Here is a 22,426-nt window from a genome sequence, read left to right on the forward strand (position 1 = left end):
CTGAACTCTTGCTCAACCACTTATTTTCTCCTCTTAAGACAAAATAACTTGTTTGGAAACAAATAATGACAATGAGAGGCTACCAAAAGAATTTCATGACATGACAAACTTTTAGGTTTGTGGATGCCAAAAAGTCATTAAATTTTGCAAAAAAACCACTTTTTTGCCATCTGCGGGGCCTAGAGTTCAAGCAGTTCGAACTTGGTTCACTTTTTTTGGCATGGTTTTCCTGGGTTCGAATTGAGTTCCAAGAAGTTCGAGTCAACAGGGAAAAAATCGAACCCTATACGGACCACCCAACAAATTGGGCCCTGAACCACATACCAATTTGAACCTGGGCTGGTCTAGGGGGTCCAAGGGTGAACCTTGGTAACTTAGTATTAGCATAGTAATGTAATATATATATATGTGTGTGTGTGTGTGTGTGTGTGTGTGTGTGGGAGAGAGGTGTGTGTGTGTGTATTTAAAAGAAACATGTATGAACAAATCCGAACCCAACCTAGAAAAGTTTTTGATGATTTTTGAATCCGAATCTTAAATCCACATCCGTACCGGAATCCAAAACGCCAATTTAGATTATTAACAATAAGGAAATTGTTCTCTTGGTGTCATGTTGAGAGATTCCATGACAACATCACATTGAGAGAATCTGTGATGAAAGTTGGTTGTGTTCCTTGTAGGGTTTTCATGTTGAGTAATTCCATGAATTTTATAGGATCTAGGTGATTAGATTATATCATTGAAATTTTGGTTGCAGCCTTGTGTGATTGTTGAGCTAGAGATCTCTCTCACTAAGAGGGAGTGTTGAAGATTTTAGCTGCGATAGAGATACATTTGTATCTCTGGGCATTAATATTGTTATGGCAACCTTCAGCTGAAAATGACATTTATAATAATTGTGTTATTAAATATTAAGACGTGTCATTCAACATGCATTGAGGCATGGAAATAGAAATAGTTGTATTTGAAAACAAAGTCATATTTTGGGAAACTCAAGAGACATTTGGTTGTAATGTGAAGAGTCTCTCCTCTTGTTATATATATTGCATCTAGCAAAGGACATTGTACATGTGAACATTTTATTATCAATAAAGTTATCTTTTGTTGTTTGGCTGGGATTTTCCCATCATTCTAGAAGGGTTTTCCCAAGATAATTTGTGTGTCTCTTGTTTCTATCTTGCATCTGTTTTAGTTCTATTCTTTATTGCTGTTTATCATTGTTTTCTGAGCTCAAACCTTAACATAGAGAAGTTTTGGATCAATTTTATCCACTTGTAGACTAGGTTTGTGACTATTTTATATAGATTTGAGACTTTTCTATATAGAACAGAAGAAATTCAGACCCTAGTTGTCACTGGGAAGATAAGGAAAAATTGCAAGGTGGATCTGAATGGGTTAGAAGGTCGTGAAGGCAGAAATAGATTCTTCAGAGTAGAGGAAGAAATTATTGAACCCTGTACAGAAATTCAACTGCCTCAAATGGGTTGCTATGCATCTTAGCATGGGAAGAAACACAAGCAGCAATAACAATAGGAGTTTGCAGGGAGTGCACAAACTTCAACTCGAGCAGATAAGTTATGATCTAGACTTGAGACAACTTTTCCATTTTGTTGGGCCTACTCACTAACATGATTTCTAGTCTAGGTGTGCATGTGGATAGTGGAGTATTCAAATAGATGACCTTTAACAAAAGGTATTCAGGAAACTTAAAGAACAATCGGACGTCATATAGATAGAGTCAGGCAATGATGTTCACTTATTGGATTGGGCATTGTCTCCTCCAGCATGCTTTCATGTGATTTACTTAAGCTAGATGATGTCTTGTGTGCTCCTTGTTTTATGAAGCCTTCTCGGTTTCTTGTATTATAGACCTATAAGTGTGTACACAAGCTTAATGGTTTGTCCGTGGGCATTAGAAAGGACAACCTTAAATCTGGTCAAGTTTTGGCTAAAGGAGATCTAGCTGAATAGGTATTGCAGGATGCCATGATAAAGTGTCCTAGCTTTGTTGAGATAATTTCTAAAGCCATTTATTGATTTATTCCATGCATGTGATTGAAGGGCTGTTGAAGAGTACCAAGAGGTAGTTGAACTTCATGAGATACTCAATTTGCCAGAGAAATATCTCAAGGTGTTGATTGTTTAGAGTTTTTGTGCTTCATTTATGTGCTGGAAGTCTAAGATGTTATTGAGGAGACTGAATTGGTGAACACATTTCTTCCGAAGAGGATAGTGAAATTCTCACAGTGATAGCAGTGTATCCAGACTTGAGTGCAATTGAGAAGTTGGGATGGAAAGGATATTGTTAAATAGGAGAATATGACCCAACAATGTAGGGGGTCTTCTTTGAGATTAGGTCCGTGTTGTTGGAATAGGTTGATTGAGTAGTTAGACCAGCTGATTGTGCTATCGAACTGAGTCGTCTCCAGTGCAGTGTATTTCTCTTCAGTTTCAGTAGAAGATATATATAGTAATTTAGACTTCAGATCTACATCTATTCACTATTCATATTTTCAGCAGTATGAGTTTGTGCTTAAATCTGGTGTTTGTGTTTCCATTGGAATTTTTATTTTAAGCTCATTTCAGTTAGTATCAAATTTTCTGAGTGCATAATCTTGTTTTCGACGGTCTGAAAATTAACCACCTGTGATTTAAGAAAGAAAGGGAGGAACAATAGAAATTATACTAATGCCTATGGATGACTAAAAGTAGGTCAGTGGGACTCAAAGAGTACAGCAGTTTACAATATAAGGTTCTAGGAAGTGAAACCTAGAAAGGCCCCACAAAGCGTAAGAAAAATGCCAAAAAGTCTGTTTGGTTTAACAATCTCCAGGATTGATTTCCAGTGCTCATCAGAAACACCATAACAACACATCTGGTAAGCAATCATCACAAATGATTTCAGTTTTCAGATAAACTCAAAATGGAATTGCAAATAAAAGAAAAGAAAACCTTATTCTATTTCTAATCTAATCCTAGATTACCTTTTTATAGTAAAAATCAAAAGATTTAATAGAGAAAAACGGATAGAGACGAGCTTTGTCATACTGAATTTTCACCAGTGGCTACAGAGTTTTTCAAGTATCAAACCAAAACCATCGAAGTGATGGCCATATTTTCTCAGTTTAATCACTAGGGTGATGAAATCTTCAAGAAAACCAAGATGCATACAAAAACATATCAAATCAAGGGTATATACTATATATAACTCAAAATGCAATGGATTTATACTATAAGAATATACATATCAAATCAAGGGTATGTACAACTGACAAAATGCAATTCGTTAACTTCAATAATGAAATATGCATGTCCATTCCACTGTTTAGAAATAGAGAGAGATATATTTAACACAATAAGCTAAGCTCAGAAGTCCTTCTAGGTTTCCAGCCCTTAACAAAGACAAACAACCTATGATAATAATTTTTTTGGAGGATTTGGAATATGTATTATTACAAACATTGAAGGAAAAACCAGATTTAATTTTCTGTGACATTCTTTACATTGAAATTCACCTATAACTGCAGAGAAATGACTGGCTTCAGATTTCATCCCATGCTTGATAAGGTGACTCGCACCATTGGATGAATTGTATTAAAGAGTTGTATAGTTTACCTGGGTAAGGCAGGCAAATCAAATGTGATTTGTAAAGCACCCTTGGGATGATGGAATGGCTAATCTTAATTTCATCATTGCCTTGAATGGGTTCACTACTGGAAGTGTTCTATTAGTGCAACCTACCTGGGATACTATGACATCAACTCTTGATTTGAAACCCACAAACTCAGAGCCATTGACAAGCCACTGTCAATTGAAGCCAATAGGAAAAAATTAAGATACCAAGGTCACCATGCCCCTGCATGCCAGATCACAATCAATATCCCATGAAAACAACAGATGAGTAAAATCCAAGAAAGAATAACAGTCCTTCGGGACTAAAATTATATCCATTTTAATTATCGCAGGAAGGAATTTGAATTTATTTCTTTCACACTTTTATGTCGTCTTGACATGATTGTACCTAGTGCAAGTCACTAGTGGCAGCAGGTCAGTCAATTTGCACCTCTTGATTCCAAGAGGTTAGAAATCCATTTTAAATAATTCTAATTTTTTTTTTTGTAGATTATATTTATCTATAGCAGTTTCTTTACTTATTTTTCTTATTAAAAATAAGTGTGCCAAATTTGTTCTTGGGGTGGTCCTATGGCTCATCTTCCTGGATGATACACAGTGATAATGTCTTTCACCTCTGTTTTGTGACAATCATGGGGTCCTCAAACTTGCCGCAAATTGTGTCTTCCATGAGCAGACCAACCATGTTGATCTTCACTGTCATTACATCTACAAGCTTGTAGAAGATGGATTAGTATAGTTTCAATATGTTCCAACTGAGGACTAGACTGTAGATATTTTCACTAAGTCTCTGACAGACAAGTTTTGTAAAATTTAGGGACCAACGTGGTGTAGCTGATAGGTTGACCATCAAGGGAGGGTATTAGAATAATATTTACATATCTACTTAGTTAATGGTCAATAATATAATGTCTATTCTATTTAGATAGTTTCAAAATTAGTTTTACTCTTCAGTTATCAATTGTTTCTTCTGGAAACATCGTCAGTGTAATTGCCTATATATGTATATTTCATTCTTTGAATAATCAATCAATTACCATTGTAACACAAATGAGGGTCAAGACTTTCTGAAATTCGCACCCTTGAGATATTGGTACTGGATTAAAAGTGACTTGGATTCTACAAATGGAAGTGTGGAAAATGCTAAGGTGGATCCAAACACAAAATACATTGGGCAATTTTAAGCAGATATTGTCTTTGGGGAAAACTTGAAGGATAGAACATTGAAAGTAGAAGAGAAAGGCTTCTGAAAGGGATCTTGCACGCATCTTAAAACACCTTATGCACACCAGGACTCAGACCAAATTGGGAGACATTACTAGAGGAAATGGTGTCCAGGGATCGGATAAACACAGATTTTAGAGAATGCATATGATAGCTAATCCTGACTAAACCAAGAAAAGCATGGGCAATTCCAAAGGTTGAGAGTGAAAGGGAAACCAGGTAGAAAAATTCATTAAAAGAAAATCAGGCGAACTGTCTGAATTAAGAACAAGTAAAACACTACAAATTAACTAGTAGAAATCTTTAACGTGTCATGGTGGTTCTGTAGGCTTGAGAGAATATAATTAATTGTTAAGGTATACTCTTCATTAAAGACATGACCACTACTTGCATCAGGGTGGAACACCTAGGGTGGTTTTGCAATCTGTTTGTTAATGGTAACTGCCATTGTGTTTTGCGGTTTGTTAGTTTTTCCTGTCAGTGAAGCCTATATGAAATTGGCAGTAGGGTGGATTGGATAGAAAGCATGAAGGCATTAACATAAAAGTCAGAGGAAGCATAATAGGTAACAACAAAACTGAAGCTAGGGGAAATGGAAAAAGAAATTGAATTGGGTTGATGATAAGTGATGATTATGTGGTCATTCTTTAAAGGGGAGGGCAAAGGAATCTCAATGCATCAGCGTGGAAATTAAAGCAAACATATTAGGGAAAAATGTGAATTGAGAGCTAGCATAAATGAGAAACTTCTAAATTGGGTTGATTATTGTAATTGTCAGGGTATCTTTCTTTGAACAGAATTCAAGGAGTCATCAATGGATGTGAATTTGATAGTGCAACGATTTTGGGGACATGGAGACTTAAATAATAAAAAACCTGCTGACCTGGAGTTATTTTGGCTTTTTTTTTGGTTCGGATAGAAAATAAATGCAAGTCCTGGTTTTGTTTATTGAGTAAGTGTTTTTCCTATTCAGAATGATTTCCCACAAGTCATGTGAGCTTATTGAGTTATTGCATGTTTATAAATAAAATCAATATTGTATAAGTGTTGTATGATCATGAATTTCTATTTAAGGAAATCTAAATAAAGTCAGAATATTTTCAAAACATGGATTGGAGATTATTATTCCTTTGGAGAAAAAATATCAAGAAAGGCGCTCCAATTTAGGATATGAAGGCAGAATTGTGACAGATGTGTAAATAAGCATTTCTTTTGTGGTGCTCAGGTGTAGGCAATATTTCACAAAACGTGGATTAATTGGATAAAATCATTAACAGGAAGTCTAAGAGTGCATGGAAAGGGCCACCAGTTTAGAAATAAATTAGCCCTGCAAAAATTCTGAATTTTCACAACCGTAAACGCTTTCTGATTTATTTTTTGTGGCGATCCCTTGTCCTTTTCCCAACAGCACATGCTTGTCTAGCTCAGAGACTAGAAATCTGATTTCATTATATGCTCCAAATATACACTAGGTGTATTTGGAAATGTCCAGATCTTTGTTCAAATAAGAATAAGACCTTAATCTGTTTTCGGTTGAAGTCATTCCGAGGCTTTTTGTCCAAGTAATCTAATCATCCATGTTTCTAACCAGTATTTTAAAAAAATGATTGTCTATAATTAACACAAATAATTGAAGAAATCTTTTTCAAAGTGCCAAATTTTTGTCAAGCATTTATTTACCTTTCAAATAACTTATCATGTGAAATGAAACTGCAATTAGGAACCTGTGTATGCTTTGAATGAGCTTGGTGTAATATCCTTAGTTCTGGTTGGTTCTACTAAAGACCTAAACAGGATTTTTATAATATCTATACTAATATTTTGCAACAACGGTGCATTGCAGTCTCCTTCCAGCTTTATGATCTTAAGCAGCAAGGCTTTATTGAGAGACAAGAGGTATGGCTAACTTCATTGTGAAGTCATATTTATGAATAAATGAATTAAACTGCAAAAGGACTATATTGTGAAGCTAATATATTTCTTTGGGTGTCCCCTGACACATGAGCCATGTTGGTTTCTATACATTTGACATCAGCTTCATATGCTTTTCAGTTTCCTTTTTTGTTCTCTAGTATCAGGTATACATTATGTATTTTGAAGCTTTTTGCTTCTAATGTCTGCTATTAAAAAAATTGGTAAGAATTATTTACCTACAGGAATGGCAATATGCCGCAAAATTCCATCCATCTTGAAGGAAGCAAAAAAACCATCTTAGGATTTGTATATTATTGATGTTTTAATTTGCACTTTTCAGCACAAAACAAAATGTTAAGAATTTAACCTTGATAATCCTCAGGTCGACTGATACAGATCGTACCTTACTCTTCTCTCTATATATACTCAGGATTGGCATTTATAATAATTTATATATCCTTTGTATGAGCCGGCGATTTGGAAATAAATGCTCAGTTTGTTATCGACTAATCATTAGTTAAGACTAACACACACGTATCTCTTAGTTGCCGATTTAGGATAATTATATGTTGGTTATGTGCCAAGAGTTATGTCCCTTAAGGGACATACCCTCTTAAGGGGATATATAGACAGGTTATGAGTACAGTTTGGAGACACACAGGAAACATACAGTCTGATCTCCTAGCAGTCATATTCCCACGGATTCTTAAGAAGAATTATTTCATCCAAGTTTGTGATTACTAGTTAGATCTGTAGCTGTCATTTATATCTGAACATAGAATTCAAATAAGGTTCATTCTAAACTCAAATAAGTTCTGATCCTGAAGTCAGATTGATATCTCAAGTTGCAGAACTGTACACAAAACAGAATTGATTTGTAGTTGAACCACTCTGAATCGAAAGGGGAGTCTCCTGTAAAATAAGGACTATAATCCACTATGAAAAATATATCCTCGCTATTCACAATCTTTACAATGGTATTTTGGTGTGATTCGTGTTCAATTTGATTAAAATAAAAAATGTCATTTTGGATTCACCTTAAGCAAAAGTCTATGGTATGCTTCAACTTAAGACAAACAGTGTTACTTGGGGATGTATCCCTGTTTTTTTTCCGAAGCGTCCCCATCCCAGAAATGCCCTGGGGTCAGGGGATGCCTAGGGGACTTGGACTTTGACTTGTAGAAGAGATTTGACTTAGACTCTCAAGATAACACAAATTTGGCATATGAATTCTACTAATTCCTATATTCTGAGGTTCTATTATGTATACGTGCATGCTTTATAAATGTTTTCATATAAATATCTTAAATTTCTCTACATATTTTAATCTTCCCTATTGTTATACAGCGATCCCCTAGCCATCTCCATAACTGGCAAAAAGAATTATTATCCCAGCAACTCGTTGCCCCTTCCCCTGCTGTATCCATTCTGGAAATTTGGGGCAGCCTTGAAGACAAATGGTTTTTATATTTTTGATTGAAACTATATATGATGACTAGACAGTTGCATTGTTCAGCTAAAACAAAAACTGGAATATGCAATTACAAAAGGATTTGAATAGGTGTTGAAGTTCACAAGTTTGGTGCAAAAGTTAAATCCATTTTAACACATAAAAAGCCAATTTGATTGTAATTGAAAAACATGATAGGCTTAAAATTCTATTGAATAAATAATAAATCCTGGACTAATACACCAATTTCAGCAATATGTAGGTGTGATAATACCCTTTTTTAAATGCAAAAAGACACTTTTTGATATTGTTCACAAAGCATTGCAAAAAAATAAATCATATTAATTAATCTATGATTGCTTCCTTGCAAGCTTATTAAAAAATAATGTTATCAACCAATACTAAACTGAGATATAATACACCTAACAAGATTTTACATACATGACTATTAGTTAATACGGCATAGATGTACTACTGGCAGAGCACTCACCATGTTGCAAAAACTGGCTGAGATTTTTGACCATGTGAGTTTTTATTACTTTTATTGGCACCAAAAACTTGCCTAATTTTTGGTTGTAGAGTATTTATTGAGTTTTTTCCAAAAACACGGTCATAGTTTTACAACAGCACTTTAAGGCTAAAAACAGCTTAAATTATTTTCATTTCTCATTTCTTCACTTGTATTTTGCTGAGAGGGGGGAAATAGACTTACAAACACTTGTATTCCAAACACTTGCAAACTGATTTCTATTGATTTGAAGCGAGGTGGATTTGAAGTGCCTTTTGAAGAGGATGCCATTAGGCTATGGAGGAAGGGGGTGGATTTGGCTTAATGCTAAAGACATTGAGTTAAAGGAGTAGTCATTTCTAGTGCCAAGAGAAGCTATTGGTAGAGCTACATCCAGGATGAAGGACGAGTCACAGAGTCAGACATATTGAGCGAGGAGGCACAATTATGCCCCGTGCAAATTTGTAGGACTAGACCCTCTAATTCTACCTCTCACTTAGTTTTTACTAGAGCTGGGAAGAGGAAGATGTAATTGTAATGATGCATTTACTTTTAGTTTTACATAAATTATTTACTATTTTGCTTCTAGCTATTAACATTCCTCACGAGAAAGAGATATCGTACCCACTTTGTGTTAAATATATCTAGACTATGCTTGTTTCTTTTGTGTTCTCTTACTCAATGGATACATCTTCTCATTGAATTTTGCGAAAAAATGCATTTCTAATTAAATTTAAGCAAATTTTTAAGTTCCCAAGGGTTTGCCAAAAATTGCCCGAGTTTTTCCCCATTTTTTTTCAGGCCTTGGTGAGTTTTACAACTATGATTAAAACTATTGCAATATATCCCTTCAAAGCTCACATCTCTTGTGTAGATAATCTAACAATAGCTGACTTATAGTCAAAAAAGAGTTCTAATAAAATAGCAGAAATTTTAAAATAGCATGAGCTCTGGTTAAAAATATTTTCCTGGACGAGCAGCTCTGGAAACAACTTTGGCAATTTCGATCATGGCATATTTTCTGAAGGTGAAACCTTGAAACTCTGTGACGGTTGAAGCCAACCTCTATACTATTGATTCTGCATCAACACTTTAAAGCACCATGATACAATGATGATTTGCCAATTGTTAGAACAATGAAATTTATTTACTCAAGGAAGGTATCACAAACATATTAAAATCATCTTGAAACTTTAAAAAATGGAATGAGCTGTTTTAAAAAATCACTGAAAAAATAGAGTTTACAGATGCTATAAAAAGCATTAACCAAAAAGAAAAGTTGTCTAAATTAAGACTATCAAAAAAATTCCAAATTAAGAAAACTAAAAATAAGTGTAAATGACTTTTCACTAATGTTCTAGAATAACAAGCTAATTATAAAAAGAATCTAGTTTACTAAAAATAATCTAATACCCTCTCTTAATGGTCATTTCTATCAACTACCCTATTGAAGAGAGTACATGTCTTGCATTTACAAATCCTTCTGAACATTCTGTTATTGTCGAGACCCTCCTTGAATTTACAAAATGTTAATGACCAAGAGTAGCCAAAAGAAAAAACAGAGACAGTTTTGTCCCCTTCAAAATTTAGTGCAACAAGAGACAAAAGTCTGCCACTGACCCACGAACCCTCCCAGAGTCTGCAAAACTTTGAACTTGGACCTCATGTTGAATAAAAAGACTATCCTTCTTTGTAGACAAAGACACACTAAGAACAACTGCCATGATTTTGAGGAAAAATCAGCGAACATTATTGTAGATGAGTAGGATGCCCCAAAAATAACTACGAGATACCATGATTTGAAATTTGCAAAGCATTTCTTTTTGGTAAAAATGATAAAAACCCTAAAATAAAAATCCCTGTTAGAAAATCTCATGCAAACTTTGTGAACTCACAAACCAAAAATGGTTTTTGAGGAGAAAAATCAACCAAAACCAAACATGATTTTTAAGGTGAAAAATCAATCGAAACCATACACACAAATCCAGACACAAATAAGAGTATACAAAACAGATAATTTTTGAGGAAATTTTTCTAAAACTCTCCCATAAGATGCTCTGATCAGAATGCATAGGAGGTAAACTCCTCATCTAAATGCAGAGCAGTTGGGGTCTTCTGCTGAGACCCTTCTAATGAAGATTGTGTGTGTAACAACTATTTCTTGCAATCTTTCTTTATGTGACTAAACTTGTAACAATAATTGCACTGAACATTTGTCCTTTGATGATACCGGAGGTCCATTTGACCCTTTTTGCTTGGAGAAGTAAGGTTTACCTACGTTCTTGTCCAAGGCTTGCACTGGGAATGTCACCTATTCAGAAGTAGAGGAACTTGCATGGCTTCCAAAACTGTTTCTTCCATCTATTCTGTTGCAGAAGCTTGGTGCAGAGATTAGGGAACATTAGAGAAACACTAGTAGAAGTGATATCGAGCATCTTTATGAAAAGCTTGTATGATCAGGGTGAGCTTTCAATGTGATCACTATCATATCGTCTTCCTCCATCTTGCAGCTAATCACCTCTAGCTGGTCACATGTCCTTGATTTTCGTAAGATGTACTTGGAGAGATGTCTTCTCATCCATCATGATAGAAAACAACATATTCTCCAGAAAGAAAGGGCAGCTCTTGTCCTTTCATGAAGATCCTTCCTGATGTCCTAGATTTCTTTAGCTGTTTTGCCAGAATGCACCTGAGAGAACTGATTATTTGTAAGTAAAAGTTTGATCAGAACGACAACTTCCCAATTACATTCATCCCATTTATCCGAATATGGCGAAGCTGGAGTAGGATGTGTCTCCTTACCCAAAATAACAATTTTATCAAGACAACGATATTCAAATATCATCATCATGTGCTGCTTCCAAGTGTTGTAGTTTTAGTCATTAAACCATTGGTTCCCTTCCAACATACGTTGGTCAAAGATGCCATCACTGAAATGGAAATTTTTGATCAACCCTGTGAAGACACGGAAATCAAGACAAAAGTTGAAATTGAGATGCTGGAAAAGGCTGAGTCCTGAAAAATTGAAACCATTGATTCTAATAAATTGCCAGGAAAAAACCATTTTTTCCCAGGAAAATGGCAGGAAACCCAGTTGCTGAAATACGGATTTTTGGATTAGGGTTTCACTCATAAATCTGGGAAAATGGCAATCAGCGAAAGCACACCTAGAAAATTCTAAATTTGTGGCTGAAAATTGCGGCCAAAATTAAGAAATTGCTGGCTTGAATGTTGCGATTTTAGGTCTGGAAACAGACATGTGACTTTGTAGTAAAACTCTAGTTTGGGTTTTGTAGCAGACTGTTAAGTATGGAATATATTTTGTTTAAATCTCCAAAAAGAATAGCCCAAAAAATTATCTGCTCTGTTAAAGAAATTTTAATTTATTTTTCCTTGTCTCCCAAACATGAATTACAGAAAAAAGCAATCTACCAGAAAATTCGCTCTGATACTATGAAATTATTGAAAAACAGAATGAGTTGTGTTAACAAATCACTGAAATAAAAAGAGTTTACAGACATAAAAAGCATTAACAAAAAAGAAAAGTTGTCCAATCAAAGACAACAAAACTAGACCAAATTAATAAAACTAAAAATAAGCCTAAATGACCACAAAGTATGGTTCTAGAATAACGAGCTAAATATAGCAAGAACCTAGGGTACTAAAAATAATCTGATAGTGGACCCATTAACTTTAAAAATTCCAAAAATTGTTTGCAACCCCACTCAATAGTGTTTTTGAGCTTTTTGTAAATTAGTTGAAGTTTTCTATGGTCATTCACTCAAGATGAATATGACGAGCTTATTTTTGAGTTGGCAAATTTTTACATGGGGGAAGCCTCCATGTCTGCCATAGGAAACTAAAAACTCTGGACAAAAATATTGAATTCTCAAACTCAAAAAAATCATGATTTATATTGTGAGTTTCATTTATTCATCAAATCATAATGCTTCCAATGCGATTTACTCAGCTCGCCTTGTCTAGGGTGCACTTCCAATTTGCAAAATCATTGGGTCTGTGTTCAAAATGCTCTGATTGTCAGGTGAACCCCTAAAAGTAAAGAACTTTTATTTTTAAGGTGTACTTTTTTTAGCGTGTTACCAGATTATTTATTTGCAGTTTATTAGGTGTGATTTACTTAATATTTCCATGATCCAGGACATGATATTCGACTTCAGAAAAGACAAATCAAAGAGAAAAGTGCATTGCATTTGCTGAATTCAACCCCAACATGGACATATATAGATGCCAATATCTTGTGGAGGTAAAAAAATTCTCATTGTACAGCGGTTGACTAACTAACAACACATTCAGCGTGAAATAAGGCGGTGGAAAAGGTCAAAAGAAGTTTGGGAAGAGAGAGTTTATAGTTTGTGGGCAGTGGGGCTATGGAAACTGAAAACACTCTATTTTAAACTGCAAAGTGTACAATGATATAAAGGTCAGCTACATAAGTTATATAACAGTGAGTTGTTTTCATGATTTATTCAATGAAGATTGGGTGCAGAAAATGGAAGAGCTCATTATTAAATTAAATTGCTGAAGGTTGGCACTTCACAATGGAAAAATTGTGGGGTCTCCTTTACTGCACGATATCTTTGGCCTCATGATGCTAAAGGCCTTCTATCCTATTCTTCGTTTATTTTGTTGTCAATATCAGACAAACAAGTCGAAAGAGTGTGCTTTTGTTCATTGTCTTTTCTTTTGTACTGACTATGCTTCCAAGGATGTCTCCTGTCCTCTATCCGCTGCTAGATATTCAGTAGAAGAGTACACCTTGAAGTTCCAAGTCCTTGCCCACCATCATCCAAAACTAATTTATCTGGATCTCAGAACATATGAGACTCTGGTCAATCTGAAATGTACTCTTGTAGAAATATTGGACTGTGACATGAAAACCTGGTCACTTGAATGAAAATGACTTACAAACCTAGAACTGACCCACAAATGTCTGATGAATTATTGATGAAAATGAGTATCAGTTAGGCACTGATATCAAGTTTTTGGGTGGGTACAACACAGTTCATATAAAGGTTAATGCCTGGAAAACTTATACACAGCTGCGCAGTCTCCACTGAAATAATATGCCACAGCTCTTTTCTGGTTTATGCACAGGATGGCTTGTGACTATTAAGTGGTTTATGATTGCTTGTGGTTGCTTCCTTGAGGGTTGTGCCTGTTTTGTGTTTGTTTGAGCGCCAGACAGAATACAATTTCTTACATTATATGCTCCATTACGGGTATCTTTGGAGGGAAATTAACATGGTTCACCTCGAATACAGTAATAACATGCTCTTACTAACAGTAACCCACTTCTTCCACAAAGCAAGAGAGAAGTTGATTAGCTGAAAGGAAGAAAATTAAGAAGGAAAGAGAGAGAGAGTGCTTAAAGAGTGTCAAGGAATGAAAAATATATAGCAATAATAATGGTCATTCAATTTTATTTTAAGAAATGTTATCAACAGTTAAAGAAAAGAGGATACCTATTTATTATTTTACCAAAAGAAAAAGAAAAGAAAGTTATGAATGTGAACAAGACTGAATATTTGTTATTGGTAATAATGTTGTTTTTGATATGCATTCTTTTTGTGCATAAAGCTCTTACTTTCTTATAACTTGAACAGGAATGATGTATATAATCAAAATATTCAGATGTATTTGTTTTGTGAAAAGCTCAATCACTTTAAATTATATACTTCCAAAGGATTCATTCAACTGTCTCGATTGTTGATTTTTCAATGACGGGTATGATGGTTATTTTTAAACAATTCTATGTCATTTACCATTGGTTTATAGAACTTCAAAACTTATGGTGCTATTGTTTCTTCATTCCGAGGAATTCTAAACTTTGTAAAATAAAAATGATATCCATGTTGATGTTATTGTAACTATGGTTGGATTCCTTCAGGCTGACATAGATAATGTAAAGGTTGTCATAATATAATTGAGACTATAGTATGACCATTATATTTCAATTATATTATGACAACCTTTCATTATCTATGTCGGCCTGAAGGAATCCGACCATAGCTACAATAACATCAATACTCCCTCTTAGCTAGGGATGAATCCTTCTTGATAATTTCTAGTATGTCCTCCAGACGCGATCTGCAACAGTCCATATTTGATAAATAGGCTTTATTCATGTTTTATTATTCTAATATTATGATCATTCTTGGCCAGTATCATTCCATATCTTTTATGAGTACTTTTTTCCAGCCAATTATTAAGTGATCCATAATGCAATAAGATATAGTAACCTGCTTCTCAAATCATTTTTACAGAAATAGAAACAAGATATTTTAAACCTTTATTCAAATAATTGTTATGAATGGGTGATTCAGAAGTATCAAATTCTGATTGATATAAATGAAAGATTGACGAAATTAGCAATTGGACTGTTATTTCTTACTATCTCGACAGGCTAGTAAATGCCTGTCATTGTAGACTGTTTTGCATTAGTCAGAGTTCCTTTTGATCAAATTTGTTTGAACTTGATCTTCAAAATTTTGACTGAAGCTTATGCTTATACTAAATATTTTGAATAATTTGTGTTTCAAGAAAAAACAGTTGTTGAAGTGTTCGGTTCACTGGCCCTGTAATAAAAAAATGGGTCTTCTAGGAAGTAGACAAATGACCTCCTCTTGTCACTGCCCTTGCTCTAGCAGTTAACCCCAAGTGCCTCACAATTTTGGTCTTTTCCTAATTGTGAAATGAACCTCAAGTACGAAGAGGCATCTGATTCAATAGTGTTGGTTCAATATTTCTCTTCATTTCCAATTGAGCTTGGAGATGGAAAATGTTGTTTGTTAGGGTTTTGAAGTGGATAGAAGTTACATAATTGGTTGTGGATAATATACTGAAAATGCCTATAGAACTGATCATTGTAGCTGTAGATTGAGCAGGAAAATCAAAATATCCATTTTTCAATACAGTGAGTTATTAAATCTCACATTGTTTGAGACTGCCTTGTAACATTGAGCTAGAAATGATTAGTAGGTCCCTCATTGGTTCAGGTCTAATTGTGTTGTCCCAGGTGTACATTTATTTTGTTATTCCTTTCTATTGCCGCTTGTCGAAGGCATGGGTTTTGGTAAGATAGGTGATTATTTAATTCCTTGCACTTCAAATTGTACATTTTCTATCTTTTGTTTTGTCACTCTTTCTAAGGTGAGGGCACATATAGTTTCTTTGTTTCTTTATTTGATATAAGCAATTTACAAAGTTGCAAGTATTTATGCTGCTTTTACAATGTTTATAGGTGAAGCAAATGGTAGTAGCTACTCTTGCAGAATCTGGAATGAACCTGTCCGATGATGTAATCGAAAGTATAATTGACAAGGTTTTTCACTCTTAACACACCAAGGATTTGTATGTTTATCACAGTTTTTATAATGGTTTAACCCAGGGCTTGGTGACCAGGCTTCTTTGAGGGAGTGTTTCATTTCATTTGGAATTTATTTGAAGTTGTTGCTTGCTTATCTGTTTATTAGAATTGGTTATTTTAGTTGAAATATGAACATTTTTGTGCTGAAGAGTTGCATTGCTACAAATTTTTAGAAAGAGAATGACGATTGGATAATTTAATTTCACACTTTTTAATTGGTATTTAGTTTGGAAAAGAAATGCTATCAATTTCATGGTATTATTGGTCTTTGCACCCTTTCTTATTTAGCTCGTATATGTCAATTTGCATATGACTGTACTAAAACTTTCATGTTTTACCTTTTAGTAACAAGCTGCACCAGTCAGTATATTAGTTTTTAGTTCATGCTGCATTGATGCCTCAATTTGACTTTTATTGATTTTTGTTGAAATTTGTATCATTTGAAGACATAATTTGTTATGTTCCGGATAGAAATTTACTTTTAATAGCTGGAAAATTCATCAATAAAATCAGAAATTATAGGCAGTCGTATAATGACCCTTAATTTTAGGGCCCTACTTTCAAATTTATTCCCTGGGTTCATATTGGGAAGGTCCAAATTCATGTTAGAAAGTATGGTTTGTTGCAAATTATTGTACCTTAGTGCCTTGTCCGAGCTGAGATTGTTGATTGTCCCTATCCCTGAAGACTATATTAAGGAATCCCATCCATATCCATAAACATAGATTTGTGGGTGACTTGGTCTTGATCCATGTGAGATACCATACCTGATATTGTGAATGAGGGTTAACACTTTGGGTCCCATATGGCACTGACATTGTTGGTATTGAGACATGTTTATTCTTTCAATCTTTAAAAATTTGTGTCAATCATCTTCCTTTATTTGGATATTTAATTGGATGTACTGCCTTGCGTTCCTTCAGAGGAACTCATTGACAGACTGATTAGAGAGGACAATAATGAATATTGCCAATTTAGGTTGCCTGGATTTCCTTTGCAATTACTCAAACCCCAAGTTGGCTTTCTATGCTCACATTTTTTTAAGATCATGAATTATATTGTCAATCAGCATAAATATCATTGATGCCGTTGGTGGTATGGATTGAGGCCTGGCCAACCTAGAAACTGGTCACAGCATTTTATGTGATGATGAAATGTGTTGTCTCTATTTCTTTTAGGAAGTGGAACTCGAGGGACTTCTTCATAGCTCTATATTTAGTCACTAGTGAGATCTATACGGAGTACTGCTATTCCTAGAAACTTCCTTCTAAAAGGTGCAAGGAAATATAAGTGGAATTCAATAATGTAAGTGTAAAATAGGAAAAATGATGTAGCATCCATAAAAATGGAGATATATTTTTATTAAACAAATTCATATTTGAATAAACGTTAATATGGAAGTTAATAGAATACATAAAGCAAATGGTAGTAAAAAAATGTGTAAGTGTTTGGAAAAAACATTATAAATTTTTAATTTTATATAAGAGCGTTAATGCAAAAACAAATGTATGGCCCTAATATAGTAGGCCGTGGAGTTGTATATTATGGCTTTTATCATTTATGATAGGGGTTTCCATGTGTTTTATAACCAAAATGTTAAAACTATAACTAAAATCATCATACTGGTCTGACTGTGCAGACCGCATAGACTTCATCTTTCATGTAATACCATCTGAAGGCTTATTAACACATTGCACCTTGTCTAGGCATGATCGGTGATTTATTGTGATGAGTCTATGTTAGCATTAACTTTAACTAAATTTAGTTATGTTTGTTTGTTAAACTATATCTCCTTCTAGGTGCCGAATATGAGAGAGAATTGTGGGCCGACCTAGATAGGGTCATGCCCTTTGGTTATGGCATATGAGTAAGGTGTGGTTGTAGTTAAAGAGCACACAATAGAATATCAAGTCTGCTCCTTTAAGCAACTCTGCCACAAATCAAATACCTGCTGAGACAAATATATTTCAGAATAATAATTAATATTGACATCTCATTTCAAGGTCAGATAGAAGGAAGATCAGAGCAGAAACCATACAGAAAGGCATTATCTCAGATATGATTACTTAGAATTTGCAGAAACTTTACACAAAACCCTCACTAAATTACCAATCATTTAAAAATGCCCTGTTATAGATATATATTTAGCTTTTTGAAACTAAAACTATTCAAAATTTAACTGTAAAAATCAAACATCCTAAATTCCTAGTTTTTAATCCTAAATTAAATATATTTCAGTTTGTTTGTGCTCTGTATTTTACAGTCTTGTTTCAAGTGAGCCAATTAAGGATACGTATATGTATAATAAGTTTAGAATTACTTCTTTAGAACTTGGAAAAGAATATGGCCAGTTTGTTGGGTTGGAATTACTTGCAACAGATCACGACATGCAAACTACAAGGTGACTACTCTACAATTTATATGGAGTTTTGAGCATTCCTCTATCAACTTGAATGTTATATTCTAGATATAGCTGTTTCTGCATTAAATTGTGTATAAGATTGTTGTATCAGCAATCTTATACACAATGTAATCCAGAAACAGCTATATCTTGATATTATGGGTTGTGGAAATCTCTTCATATTGATGTTCTATTCTAGTTTCCAACCAAAGATGGCTAGCCTTTCTCCTTTGTGATGCTATTGCATTACATCCATCTCTCATCACATCATAGAATTTGGAGGCATTAAGTGGCCGTTTGATATATAGGACAAGTTAGTGGCATGGCATTTGTCTATATGTACTCCTAGTAGAGCACCCTAATTCTTTCACACATATCCTAGGTATGGGGGGTTTGCTTTGTTTTGTCAGTCTGGGCCTTCTGGCTCCCAAGGGCCAAATTCAATTATCTCAGTTGTGGGAAATCACACTGTGTTAGTCATTTTCTAATTCTAGAAGCTAATCAGCATTAGGTGCAAGAAAATGCTCCAAGTTAATCATCTTACTTGTAGGATTGTAGACGGGAATTGTCATCCTAATGCCTATTTGCCTTATCTGTGGACATTCTTTTATGGATAGCAGTAGATCTTGGATTGGTCATCTAATGATATTTGATGACGATGTCATTTGTCCATCTTTTTTATCTGACTGCCCCAGTTTCCAATCTTGATCAACATGTTTGATATTTGCATCTCCTTTTCTTGAATTATCCTTTTAAGTTCAATCTCATGATTGTTACTGTAAATTCATCCTTTATCTTAGGTTATGGCTGCACAAGGTTTGAGCCCCTGGACATTCTTTTCAGTGTTTGGTTGCTTTTTGTACTTTTCCTTGTAATTTTTTTAAATTTTAACCAGATACTCTCAAGATCAACAAACATACTGCTGTGACGTTACTGTGTTATTTTTTGTATTGTTCTCTCTTTTATTTCTCCCTTGTGTTTCATGTCTTATATTGCCTGTGTGATATTTTTCATTTTTTGTTAATGAACAAAAAAATACAATTCTTGTGGAAATTACAAAACATTGTTGAAACTCAAATACTGAAAGTGTTTTTTCTTCAAACATTAAAATAACTTTATGCATTTTCTATGTACGATACTTTATTGTTAGGCAATTCTATGGATAGGTATTCAGTATTCACTCCAAAATTTGCTATTACAAAATAATCCATTCCAAAATCTGCTATTGCATATACCTGCCTCAGGGATCTTTAATTTGCAATTGAGAATATGAAGAACAGAAAGATGAAAATATAATTTTCAATGCAAAATGAAAAATCTGAAAACGTGACTGTTGAAAAATCAATCTGTTGAAAGTGAGAGAACAGAAATCTGAACTGGAGGTAAAAATATAAATTCAAGAATGACACCCCCAAAAGAGCTGAAATAAATTATGCATTTTTAGATGATCCTTGGACTGTACATAACTTCTATGAGTCTGTGTTGCTCATGCAGGTCTCAAGTTTCCAAGAGAAGCATTGTTCTGGAATACTCTGGTATTCCAAAACCTTCATGATCCCTTAACCAAAACCATATCTTACTTAAAGGATTTATAGTAAATTATTATTCGCTAGTCAATAAGGGTTTACCGTCTCCTCCAACCAGTAGAGGCAAATGGTAGCTACATCCCTGGGCTCCTGGTTGTTAGGCCTTTAAAATAACAGAACTTGTCATTAAGTATTTTATTTTCTCTGAGGAGATTGATGTATTTGCATATTTGATTTGTGTAGTCAATGCCCGTTGAATCAGGTTGTTGATTACCATTTTACTTGACTGCAAGCTAATAATAAAATGGAAAAAACAATTACAGAAATAGTGACAGGATTCACATCTGCAATGCCTCAAGGTAACTTGTTTGATGCTGTCAATGCCTGTAAAATGCAGATCATCTACTGCCTCTTTTAATTTAATTACTATCTGAGAAGAAAAACCCATTTAATAAATAGTGCCAAAACATAGAGCTGTAATGCTTTTGTGCAAACTGTAGTGGTTGTCAATTTAGCACAACCTTAGATTTGAACCTTGTGGTTTGTTTCAATCTGAGATAGGACCACTGCACAAGCCCGTCGTTGATATATTCTGTCTGGTTTTTGATATCCAACAGAGCTCACGTTTCTTCTGTATCCGTCACATGAGCTTTCAAGCTTGAAGATCTGTATGTGCATATATATTTACTGACTGCTTGATGTTAAGTTTTGTGATTGTTATAATATTATCTACAGCAACATGCTTTTGATAAGAGGAGTTAAAAGAGCTTCTAAAGACTGATTTCAATGCTGCAGACCTTTGAGGAGGCAGATACAAAACATGATGGAAAGATAGATAAGGAAGAGTGGAGGAGTCTTGTTCTGCGACATCCTTCGCTGCTGAAAAATATGACTCTTCAATATCTGAAGTAAATTATCACTTTTGCCTGTTCCTAATTAATCAAATTATGTTTCTCTTTTTAGTGCAATATTACTGACTGCAACAGTTTAAATTTCATATTTGTAGTCTATTATAGAATGAGAACATTCCTGGGCATGTTGTCTACATTCAGTATGATGAAAATGCAAATGATGATTGAAATGTTTCTGGAAAAATGCAAATAGTTGAAGAGTCAGGTGTCCTGTAATGAGAACTATATGAAAATATAGTAGATACAGTTTGGTCATATTGCAGGGACAACATCTGATAAATTTCAAGGTCCAATGATGAAGAGGTTTTGCCCAAAATTTGAACTAAGTTGTTTGATGGAAACCAAAGTAGGATATAGAGGATCAAGGAATCAACAGGTAGTCCATCATATATATGGATGTAGGGATTATTGGTTGATTATGGAGGAGTTTTGTATTGTAAAATAGATCATGATATTATCCATAAATGTAGTGTTTGAATTAGCTTAGGTTCCTGAGTTAGTATGAAAGTGAGTGGTTGAACATACTTAGCTTCCTTAACCCTATTCTTTTCACTTATTGGCAATCTTTTTTACAGGCAACTGCCAATGATATGATCCATAAATGTAGTGTTTGAATTAGCTTAGGTTCCTGAATTAGTATGAAAGTGAATGGTTTAACAAACTTAGCTTCCTTAACCCTATTCTTTTCACTTATTGGTAACCATTTTTATAGGCAACTGCCAGTTGGGGTAAATCACAGTGTTTTTTCAGGGTATTAGTCATGCATTGGGTTCTTTAATTACACAACATTCCAGTGAAGGGAAAACAGAGGAGAAGTCATTCAGCAAATGGACCCTTCAAAAATGATTTCATGGGCTCCATGTCTTGAAAGCTGTTGACACTCAATTGGGTCACCAGTCTACTGTAGTGTTTTTGTTCCGAAGAGTTTTTGATTGAATGGATTTTTAATAAATATATTCTAGTCCCCCATAATACATTGCTATCAATTATCCCCTTTGCTCATTGCTTTTATCATCACGAAGGAATTTCCTGCTGAAGTTGATTGAAGTTCAGTGTGTTTAAAACTTTAATCCTTGATACTAGAGCACCATTCTTTTGGTAATATTAATCTCAATCCCAACATCTACTGCTGAATAGTTTAAATTGATAATTTTCTTTTTCAAAATGATGAATTTCCACAGTTTCTTTCTCAAAATCAATAGGTGTGAGATGCTTTCAAATATCATTTAAAATGTTGCTTAGTTTATTTCCTTATCTTTAAGCGTGGAAGTTCTTTTCTAAATTACCCATTGACATCTCAACACTCAGCCATAGATCAAACATGTTGAACAATTTTACCAAAAAATCTCTTTTTGCTTTCCTTTTTGTGTTACATAGAACACTTTGGATCTTTCATACTATACAAGCAAAATGGCGTTAAGCGTGGAGATAGATGACATGGACTTGCCATGTGTTTTAAGGATAGATCTGTG

At 34.3% G+C, this 22,426-nt stretch overlaps 1 protein-coding gene across 1 annotated transcript in view; it reads left to right on the forward strand.

Moving 5' to 3' along the window:
• LOC149568431 (calcineurin B-like protein 3) overlaps nucleotides 1-22,426 on the forward strand; it is a 146,028-nt gene that overhangs the window by 122,606 nt on the left and 996 nt on the right. Inside the window, exons 6-8 of the mRNA XM_089821347.1 lie at nucleotides 6,701-6,753; nucleotides 15,991-16,071; nucleotides 20,839-20,951. Of these exons, the coding sequence (XP_089677473.1) occupies nucleotides 6,701-6,753; nucleotides 15,991-16,071; nucleotides 20,839-20,951 (247 nt within the window). The remainder of the gene's footprint in view (nucleotides 1-6,700; nucleotides 6,754-15,990; nucleotides 16,072-20,838; nucleotides 20,952-22,426) is intronic.

This window comes from Cupressus sempervirens, chromosome 3 (genome assembly GCF_028749045.1).
Source record: "Cupressus sempervirens isolate cs-2001-9-10 chromosome 3, ASM2874904v1, whole genome shotgun sequence".
NCBI classification, from domain to species: Eukaryota; Viridiplantae; Streptophyta; class Pinopsida; order Cupressales; family Cupressaceae; genus Cupressus; species Cupressus sempervirens.